Source organism: Theobroma cacao, chromosome 1, assembly GCF_000208745.1.
Source record: "Theobroma cacao cultivar B97-61/B2 chromosome 1, Criollo_cocoa_genome_V2, whole genome shotgun sequence".
NCBI lineage: Eukaryota > Viridiplantae > Streptophyta > Magnoliopsida > Malvales > Malvaceae > Theobroma > Theobroma cacao.
In genome coordinates, this window is record NC_030850.1 from 34,656,974 (window position 1) to 34,667,654 (window position 10,681).

Consider the following 10,681-nt stretch of genomic DNA (forward strand, 5'->3'; position numbering starts at 1 on the left):
CTCGCGAATATTTGATCAAATTATACAGAATGAAGATATCTTATATTCGAATTTAAGATGAGTTTGACTAGTAATTTTATTACTTGTATGAGATTCGGGTAGGGTTTATATAACACCCTTTGAATATTCGAAATATATATATATATATATTTCTTATTAGTCGTTTTGTCACCAAATTAAAGCCCTCTATTTTAGATAATCCTACTTAGTTTATGTGCATTTGCCTCGCAATGCGACAAATTTTTGCGACCAATTAGAAACAATAATGCCCAGTGCTTTAATTTATAAAGTTTTCTCGAGGTTACCTACTGCTTCTTCGGCTCTTTCGCTTGGTTGTTTCGTTTAAAAGGAATTTCAGGCCGAATGAATCCTATATAACCATGTCCAATATCTCCATCAGCGTAGCAGAACTGCAACATTCTTGCCATATCATTTACTCTTGCAAGGTTTCTGCTTCGTCTAGGGTCAAGGCAATTGTTTGTTGATTAGTATAATCATAACGAACTCCCCTGCTTCCAACAAGCGATCTGGGTCTTCATCAACCGTTGGAACAAGTTACTGCTGCCACAAGATACCAAAAAAATGAGTCAAACCAGGAACATCCCACAAAGACATGTTAGCGGTCCATCATAATATTTGACTCCATACAGCTTATTGTCTCACTGTCACAATATTTTCAGCAAACAGATACAGTTGTTGAATGGCCGTATATAGTGCCTCATATTTGTCCTAATTTCATACTGAAGGACTGATATTTTGATCTTACTCAGGACTAATCTCTATATATTGCTTTTCTCCAATTGCAATTTTCCACACCAAAACATCAAAACAGAAGTATATATTGGAGTAAAGAAGAAAAATGAAGAAGCAAGTTTGTTCAAGCGTCTTCCTTCTCCTTTGCGTTCTTTTTCTGTTCCTAGGTGTTGAAGCTCAGACCTGCAATCCTAGTGGCAAGATAAGAGGGAAAAACCCTCCACCAGGGCAATGCAACCAAGAAAACGACTCTGATTGTTGCAAGGATGGCAAGTGGTACACAACATACAAATGTTCACCACCCGTGTCAAGCCACACGAAAGCAACACTGACACTTAACAGCTTCGCGGCAGGCGGGGACGGCGGTGCACCGTCAGAATGCGACAATCAGTACCACTCGGATGATAAACCGGTGGTGGCACTTTCAACGGGGTGGTTTAACCACAAAAAACGGTGTTTGAAGTACATCAACATATATGGTAATGGAAAAAGTGTGAGGGCCAAGGTTGTGGATGAATGTGATTCTACAATGGGATGTGATTCTGACCACGATTACCAGCCTCCTTGTCCTAACAACATTGTTGATGCCTCTAAAGCAGTTTGGAAGGCTCTGGGAGTGCCTGAAAGCGATTGGGGCGATATGGATATCTACTGGTCTGACACTGATTGATCACTTTTACCCATGTTTACAATGTCTGTATTAGAATAAACATTTCTTGTGTGTTTTAGGTTTATGTTTATATTATTATCAATGTAAAAGTGATAGCTCTAATGTTTTGTTTGTTTTAAGCAATACAGTATGTTTTAAATCTTTATCATCTGCTATGTTTTGACTTCTGACAATCCTTTCACTTGTTAGATAGCTTTCTGTTTGATATTTGCAAGTGGATATTGTTTAGGGTAAACATGTATAACAAATGACTTCTAGCATTCACGCTGATTGATATTGTTTAAGGTAGACAATATCGAGCCTCTCCTCCTTTCTTTCTAAATTGTGTGCAATTTTAGAACTTAATAGTATGAGACAGTATCACATCTCTCACCTACCTATATCATTTGTTGTTGCATTAAGGATAAATATAACAATATTTAAAAAAGTTTATAAATTATTTAAAAAATTTAAATAAATTAAATTAAATAAATTTTTATAATTAATAATTAATTTAATTAAAATATCATTTGTCAACATATCAATATGTTATAATAACTTATGACAAAACATATTGATTTGACGTAATAACATGATTATGATATTTTGTGTTTTTTACATTAATGTTTAATGAGTATATAATGACAAATGATATTTTGATTAAAGATAATTAATTAACTATTAATTATAAAAATTTATTTAACTTAAAATAAAAATAAATGAGATTGAGAAAAAAATAAATGAGATTAATCGCAAATAATAAAAAATAAAAATTTATTTAAACCTTTTTTGCAAAATTTAGAAATTTTTTTAACCATTATATCAAATAAAAACAAAAGATAAAATATGGATCAGAACATGAATGTTCTAATGTTTGGACTAAGGATAGAGACCTAGAAGGTGGAGGGGAAATTCTTGCTCCATGACATTCTTCTGTTAAGAGGTACAATATTTTGTATATAACTTGGATGCTCAACCTTTTCCTCCAAGCAAGAAGAATAAAAAGGCTATGTCGGCTTGTAACAGTTGTCATCTCATGGCATCAAAATCATCAATTACTCGTTACCTTTTTAGTCCAAAAAAAAGACTTTTCCTTTGTTATTTTTCCTTATTTTTGTTGTTCTTTATTTTATTTTACCATTTTTTCTAAATATTTTCAAACAAATGCTTTCAAAAAAGAAGTTATGATTTAAGATTGTTTTTTTAAAAAATATTTATAAGCATACATTTATCATCTTGGTGTTTGAATTTTTAACGTGACTAAAATGTTTTGAATTTTTTATAAGAGAAACAAAGGAAAAACAAAAGAAGAAAAAAACATATGAAAGCTTTTTACCATTATATAAGTTTTATTTTCTTACATTTATTTTTTCTTAAATATTTTCTTTAAAAAAATTTGTACAAACATTATAAAATTAAAAAAATTCTCAATTTGTATTTTTAAAAATAATAAAAATGAACAACATTAATGCACACCCAAAAGAAAATTATAATTATTTAAACAATAAATTACAACAATAATCTTTTAAATTTATTCGATGAAATATCCAATATTTATCTCCGCGATAACTCGAGGGTAACGAGCTAGTCAGTGTACTATTGCTTAGTTGTCTAGTACCACGCCCTGCCACTTTAGATAATCGTACTTAATTTGTTTGCATCGGGCTCGCAACTGGGCAAATTTTCGAGACCAATTAGAAACAATAATGTCCACTGCTTTAATTTAGAAAGTTTTCTCAAGGTTACCTACTGCTTCTTTGGCTGAGTTGCTTCGCATAAAAGGAATTACAGGCCTGGAGATCTTGCAATCAGAACTGCAACATTCTTGCCATCTCTTTCACTCTTGCAAGGTTTTTGCTTCGTCTAGGAACAAGGGAATTGTTTGTTGATTAGTATAATCGTAACTTGAAGTCCCCTGTTTCCAACAAGCAAGATCTGGGTCTTCATCAACTTTTTGAGCAAGTTCTATTGCTGCCATAAGATACTAAGTGAATCAAACCACGAACATCCCACAAATATGCTCTAAGAGGGTTTTTCCAGTAATAGTTACAAAACTATGGGAAATGGTTCTATACATGTTAGCGGTCCACCATGATATTTGACTCCATACGCCTTATTATATCACTGTCACAATATTTTCTGCAAACAAATAGACTTATTGAAGGCCGTATATAGCGCCACAAATTTCTCCTAATTTCCATATTGAAAGACTGATATTTTGATCTTACTCACGGCTAATCTCTATATATTGTTTTTCTCCAACTGCAACTTTCCACACCAAAACATCAACACAGAAGTATTGGATTAAAAAGGAGAAATGAAGAAGCAAGTTTGTTCAAGCGTCTTCCTTCTCCTTTGCGTTCTTTTTCTGTTCCTAAGTGCTGAAGCTCAGACCTGCAATCCTAGTGGCAAGATAAAGGGGAAAAACCCTCCACCAGGGCAATGCTACCAAGAAAACGACTCTGATTGTTGCAAAGTTGGCAAGTGGTACACCACATACTAATGTTCACCACCTGTGTCAAGTTATACGAAAGCAACACTGACACTTAACAGCTTCGACGCAGGTGGGGAGGGTGGTGGACCGTCAGAATGTGACAATCAGTACCACTCGGATGACGATCCGGTGGTGGCACTTTCGACGGGGTGGTTTAACCATAAAAAAAGATGTTTGAAATATATCAACATCCATGGCAATGGAAAAAGTGTGAGGGCCAGGGTTGTGGATGAATGTGATTCTACAATGGGATGTGATTCTGACCACGATTACCAGCCTCCCTGTCCTAACAACTTTGTTGATGCCTCCAAAGCAGTTTGGAAGGCTCTGGGAGTGCCTGAAAGCGATTGGGGCGATATGGATATCTACTGGTCTGATACTGATTGAATACTTTTACCCACGTCTGTATTAGAATAAATATTTCTGGTGCGTTTTAGGTTTATGTTTATATTACTATTAATGTAAAAGTCATACATCTTATGTTTTGTGTATTTTAAGCAATACAATTATGTTTTAACTCTTAATCATTTGCTCTATCCTGACTTCTGACAATCTTTTAACCTTTTACGTATCAATCTCATTACTACTGGAACCTGGCATTCGACCTGGCCGTTGGCAACTTCCGGCTAATTGTAGCTACTTAAATGAATCATCTCTCAAGCCAACCTTAATTAGTATTATTAGTACTACTAGTAATTTATCTTGTTCAATGCGGTAAGTCAAAGTCCTTTATGCCCAATTTTCTGCAAGCTTTTTCCTTACCAGGAAACTTCACCAACCCTTTATCCTTGGATCAATCCGTGACGTTTAACAAAAGTTTTTGACTTGGACTTGTGGTAAATTAAACTCATAACTTCACACTAATATGTGGAGAGACGACTTCTACTTGTGACTTGTGGTCAAGCAAAATGCCTTCCCTAACACGTACAAGGAAAACGACCCACACTTTCTCAAGTTAGATACGTAACAACCCGCACTTTCTCAAGCTAGGGCTGTTCACAATTTTATTTTGGATTTTAGGCCATAGCTTTTCTCTGTATATAGCTTATCCGAAGTTTGCATTTCTTCATAGAAGAACATCGGAAAAGAATAGTTCAAAAGAAAATATAAAAAGCAGGACAAAGAATGAAGAAGCAAGTTCTATTCTCAAGTGTTTCTCGGTTTCTTTTCCTTTGTTTTCTTTTTCTTTTCATTTGTCTATGTATTAAAGCTCAGACTTGCGATCCTAGTGGCGATATACAAGGGACAACGCCTCCACCAGGGCAATGTAACCAAGAGAACAACGCTAGGTGTTGTGTAGAAGGCGAGTTTTACACAACATACGCATGTTCACCACCGGTGTCCGCCAATACGCTGGCTACCCTAACTATTAACAGCTTCCAGCAGGGTGGGGATGGCGGCGGCCCGTCAAAATGTGACAACCAGTATCACACGGATGCTGAACCTGTGGTGGCACTCTCAACGGGTTGGTTCAGCCAGGGCAGTCGTTGCAATAAATTTATTAATATCAATGGCTATGGGAGGAGTGTGAGGGCGTTGGTAGTCGATGAATGTGACTCTCAGGTTGGTTGTGATGATCAGCATGCTTACCAGCCTCCATGTCGCAATAATATTGTTGATGCCTCAAAAGCAGTTTGGACAGCTCTGGGAGTGCCTGAAAGTGTGCAGGGTGAACTAGATATTACCTGGTCTGATGCTATTTGATCATTTTCACCACATTCGAAATGTCAATCTGAATTAGAATAAAGATTTTATTATGTCTATCAAATTATGGTGCAACCATTCTATATATGTGATCGAGCCCCTTCTTTCTCTCTTAGTTGTGTGCACTTTTAGGCTATGAGACAGTACTACATCTCACAGTTACCTTGTCATCTGTTTTCGTATTAAAGGTAACCCTTTTATATGGGGACACTCTTCGCAACTTTATGAAAATAAGGGTATGTGGCGAAATATTTATATTTTTGTTAATTAATGTTTCTGTTGAAACATGGTTTCATCTTGCTGCCAAGCTGATACAAAGGCTGAAGGTTACAGGAAAATTCATAGCTGCAGATAGAAGAGTAGTTTATGTCGTTTTAAGCCTTTGTGCTAGTCGTTTTATCTTTATACGTTTTACCAGTTACCTTTTACCTTGTTTACCAGTAATATTTTTCTTTTAAATGCTGTGTCGTTTTACTTGTTGTAGCCATTAGGCTGTGTGAGCTGTTTTGAGAATCTAAGCACAGATCCTTTGTGCCTTATATTCTCTCTGCTGTTTTGTATAGCCAGGTGTTCAGACCTGGTATGCTGAGTCCTTATTTTCTCTCTCACGTAACCACCTATAAATACCATTCTTGTTTTCAATGAAAAGTGAGCTGTAGCTGTGCACTGGTTTTCTGTGCCCAACAAATTTCTCTCCAAATTAGCTATTTCCCTTGTTCTTGTGTTCATCAGATTTCTAGAATTCTTTGTTTTTCAACTTTGGTTGATATTTTTATTTAATATTTTTCATAAAAAAAGAAAAAATAAAGTGTCAACAAAACCGAGACTAAGAGTAAGAGAAACATGAATGTTCGACGGTTTGGTCTATAAGGGCAAAGATCTAGAACGTGGAGAGGAGAAGTTGTTGCTCCATGACATTCTTCTTTAACTGGTATCTTTGAGTGTATAACTTGGATGCTCAAACTTTTACTCCAGAGCAAGAAGAATAAATGCTATGTCAGCTTTTACTCATCTAGAGTTGTCAGCTTGTTGTTTAGGAAAAATTGCTATGGAGACGGTAAATTCTCTGAAACATATAGCGAGAGGCAGATGCCTCCATCAGATGAATATGCAACGAGATCAAAGTTCAATGTAGCATGTTTATCTGCGGAATCCCCTTTATTTATAGAAGAAATGTCTCCTTGGTTATCTCATATTAAAATCTCTCCACCACCCCCCCCCCCCAAAAAAAAAATCTTACGGAGCAATATTTATTAGTGTTCTTTCCTAATATTCTATTTTGGCAAATATGTATTGTCAGATTCTATATCTGACTCATTAACCTGCTTAAAAACATTCCAATCCTAAAGTAGAAACAAGGTAGCAGCCTTGTTGCTTGGATATGTCAAGGTTATCGTATTCAACATTGTTGGATGCAGGCTAATCTGTATTTGACGTCCAAGCCTATCCTCTTTAATTAAATATACTCATGGCTCTGTACCATTTTAAATGGAATCAGACATGTTTTATTTACCAACAGACTGCTTTGTCAAGTGATGATTATTTTTTAATTGTGTTATGATTCCCAGCTGTGCAAAATGTGGCACTTTTTAACCTTTTCTGACAATTTGTTCGGCTAATAAGATACTTCCAATAAAATGGTGGAATCCTTGGAAGAGCAGACTTTAAAATTGTCGAAATCTGGAATTACAGGGTAGTTTGCTTGAGAAGTATGCACCCTTATTTCTATATAAACCCCCCAACTCTTCATGCTCCTGGCACCGGGCAATACTTAAGTACAAGGAGTTGATAGAAGAAGTAGAAGATGAACAGGAAGGTTTACTCCACTGTCTTTCTTCTCATATGCTTTCTTTTCCTTGTTGCAGACTGTTTTCTTGTTGAGGCATATACCTGCAAGCCCAGTGGCAAGATAAGAGGGAAAAAACCTCCTCCAAAGAAATGTAACAAAGAACATGATTCTGACTGCTGTGTAGAAGGCAAGCTTTATGATACTTACAAGTGTTCTCCAGAAGTTTCGAACCATACCAAGGGATTTCTGACTCTCAACGGCTTCGATAAGGGTCAGGATGGCGGCGGGCCATCTGAATGTGACAAGCGGTACCACAAGAATTCAGAACTTGTGGTGGCACTTTCGACAGGATGGTTCCACAAGCAAAAACGGTGTCTCAAGTTTATTAACATTTATGGTAATGGAAGGAGTGTTCAGGCTAAGGTAGTCGATGAATGTGACTCGACAATGGGTTGTGACGATGAACATGACTACCAGCCTCCGTGCGATAACGACATTGTTGATGCCTCGGATGCAGTGTGGGAGGCCTTAGGAGTTTCCAAAGGTCAGCGAGGTGGAATGGACATATACTGGTCTGACGCATGATTTCTTTCACCATATTAGCGTTGTTTAAAGCAAGAATGGGGGTCTGTAGATATATTTATGAATTAGTATTGCTGGTGTGATATTTGGTCCTAATGTAGATTAATATATATGTATGAATTACCAGTCTCTGGTTTTCAGAAAAACTATTGACAGAAGAGTAAGTCTTTTTTCTTGGGCTAGGCTAATGCTTATTAGTACTAGTACAGAAGAAAGACTAGATAATAATGTATTCATCCTTCTTTTTATTATCATTTCCTTTGCTTTACTAAGCTGTAAATTTATCTGAAAAGGAAAAAAACTGGACAGAGCTACTACAAATTACAAAAATGCTAGTCGAAAGTAACAGTAACCAATATCAAAGGCAGGAAAAATTTCACAGAACGAAAGCGGAGAAATAACTCTACTGGAAACAGAACTAGACCGACAATGACAAAAGAAAACAAAGACTACTAGCAAGTAATAAAGAACAAGAAAGAACCCCAAACAAGTACCAGACAAACAGAAGCAAGAGCTGTCTAAGCTGATGCTATTCTCAAGCAAAGGAATCTGGTAACACGGTTGCCCCCCAATGTTTGTAAAGCAGCAACCTGTGGCTCGGACATCAGTATCTATGGACTGGAATTCATGAACAAGCTTCCCTCAGATTTTATGAGGAAATCTTAAATTTCTTTCTAACAAAATATGATTTTGCAAGCAAGATTCAGAAGAGTGGAAGCAATAGACCTTCCCTTCAAATTGTTCTTTTTTTTGTTGGAACTCAACATTTCAATCAACTATAGCCTTATGTAGTTAAAATGATCCAAAGCCATTTGCAAGCTTTCTTTAAAATAACTGCAAAATAAAGAATGATATGATCTCTAGTCTCCAAGTTTGTACGTATTTGAGTTAACAGACAAGTAACATTTACTTCTTGAACTCTGCAATCTGTCTTTGACAGCAAATTACTTTGAATTTTCTAGAAAGTAATAAAAGAATGCTTACGAATTGAATATTGGATTCCAAGCAATCCTATGCCGACCATTCCTTGGTAGCTTGCCTCTTTTGAACTCCCACGTGCCTGCAACAATACAAGTCCCTTTAGTAGAAGGATTCCAGGATCATATGCAAACCTCTAAGAGTTGCCATCAACAATTTTTTTTACTGACTTATTAATCTTAATTAAATTTACAGCAAACTACATGAAACTTCATACATCCGGACTGGAGCTACCCCGTGCTTCAAGCTGTTTTCATGAGCAGCTTCTTCCATTTTTTCCATCAAACACCTGATCAGAATCAAGTGCAACTCATCCTTAATGCTAAAGCTGAGGGAATTTATTTTGCTTTCTATTAAGATCTAATTCTCAAATGAGCAGTAACTATTTGATTTCTTGATGATAGTCATGACATTATATTATAATGATTTGTTTATAATTGGCATCTCATGGCATCAAAATCACCATGCTTGTTGCTTATCTAGTCTTGTCAGATGGTTGTTTGTGGAAAATGTACTAAATTTGGTATAAGGACGGCAAAATTGTCAGAAACATATGGCAACAGGTAGATGAGTCCAACGATGAATATGCAACCAGATCATTGCTCAGTATAGCGTGTTTATTTATGGATACCCCCTTGTATCTTAAGAAGAACATCTCCTTGTTTTCCTCACATTAGTACCTAAAAGAATCTTACAACAAAAAGATTTTATTTATTTATTTATTTTTTCTGAGTTTGTTTCGGCAATGGTCATCACAGTCAGATTCTAGTCTCTCTGTCGTATTAGTTGCTCAAAACATTCCAATCCCTTAAGCAGAAACAAGGTATTTTCTTTCTTGTATATATCAAGTTCCACAGCTACATATGCTGGAAGCTTTGCATTATTTTAAATTGAAGCACACGTGTTTTTATTTACCAACAGACTGCTATTGTAACATGATGGTTTTTCCCATCAGAAGCTCCCTGGAGGCTTAGAAAGCGGATCTTGCGCATCGAAAGGTTGAAAAAGGAGGTGAAGAGATGGGAAATCAAACACATCTACAGGGAAACAAATCGGCTGGCTGATAGCCTTGCTAAGGGAGGAGTGCAACGACAGGTTGATTTATTGAATGTCTTTGATTAATATCCATGTGTTGCGTCCTTCTGAGTGTGGCTGCTTAATAGGTGTTGTGTTTTTTATGCATCATTGTGATTCTGCTGTGTTGGTTGAAAGATATTCTACTGATTTGTGTATGGATGATGCTGGGACGGATTATGTTAAACATCTTAGCTTTGAACTGAGGCGGCTTTTGGATGATGATCTCTGCTTTAATGCCTAATGGTGAGGTTCTGGTGTCGATGATTGTTACAGCTAATTTGTGGTTTGAGGTGTGAGTGATGGATAATGATGCTTTTGAGCCTGGTCTGAGAAGCTGAAGGTTGTAGACACATAAATTAAAAAAATAAAAAATAAATATAAATATAAATATAAATTAAATTAAATAAAATAAATAAATAAAATAATAAAAAAAAAATCGGGATGGCTGGGCGTACGCCGTCCCATCCCCCACCCACTACGCGGGATGGGGGTTCTGGCCACCAACTCCAGGGGTGCCAGAACCCCCTCGCCGGGTTGTCCAAAAAATTTGGACAACCCGGCTCTTTAAAACCCTGCAAAAATCAATAAACACAGCAGTTAGCCACAGGTGAAAAACCAAAAAAACAACAACAAAAAAAAAGAAAAAAAAAGGGTG

General features: G+C 36.3%; 2 protein-coding genes and 1 pseudogene across 2 annotated transcripts in view; all 3 read left to right on the forward strand.

Annotated features, from left to right (window-relative positions):
• LOC18614158 lies at positions 169-4,302 on the forward strand (annotated as a pseudogene).
• On the forward strand, positions 4,878-8,051 carry LOC18614159. The gene is made up of 2 exons (XM_007051777.2): positions 4,878-5,591; positions 7,483-8,051. The coding sequence occupies exons 1-2, from the start codon at positions 5,022-5,024 to the stop codon at positions 7,972-7,974; spliced, it is 1,062 nt and encodes a 353-aa protein (XP_007051839.2). The 5' UTR covers positions 4,878-5,021; the 3' UTR covers positions 7,975-8,051.
• LOC18614162 (putative ripening-related protein 1) overlaps positions 9,740-10,681 on the forward strand; it is a 13,380-nt gene continuing 12,438 nt past the window's right edge. Inside the window, exon 1 of the mRNA XM_007051780.2 lies at positions 9,740-10,366. The gene's annotated coding sequence lies outside the window, so the exon portion shown is untranslated. The remainder of the gene's footprint in view (positions 10,367-10,681) is intronic.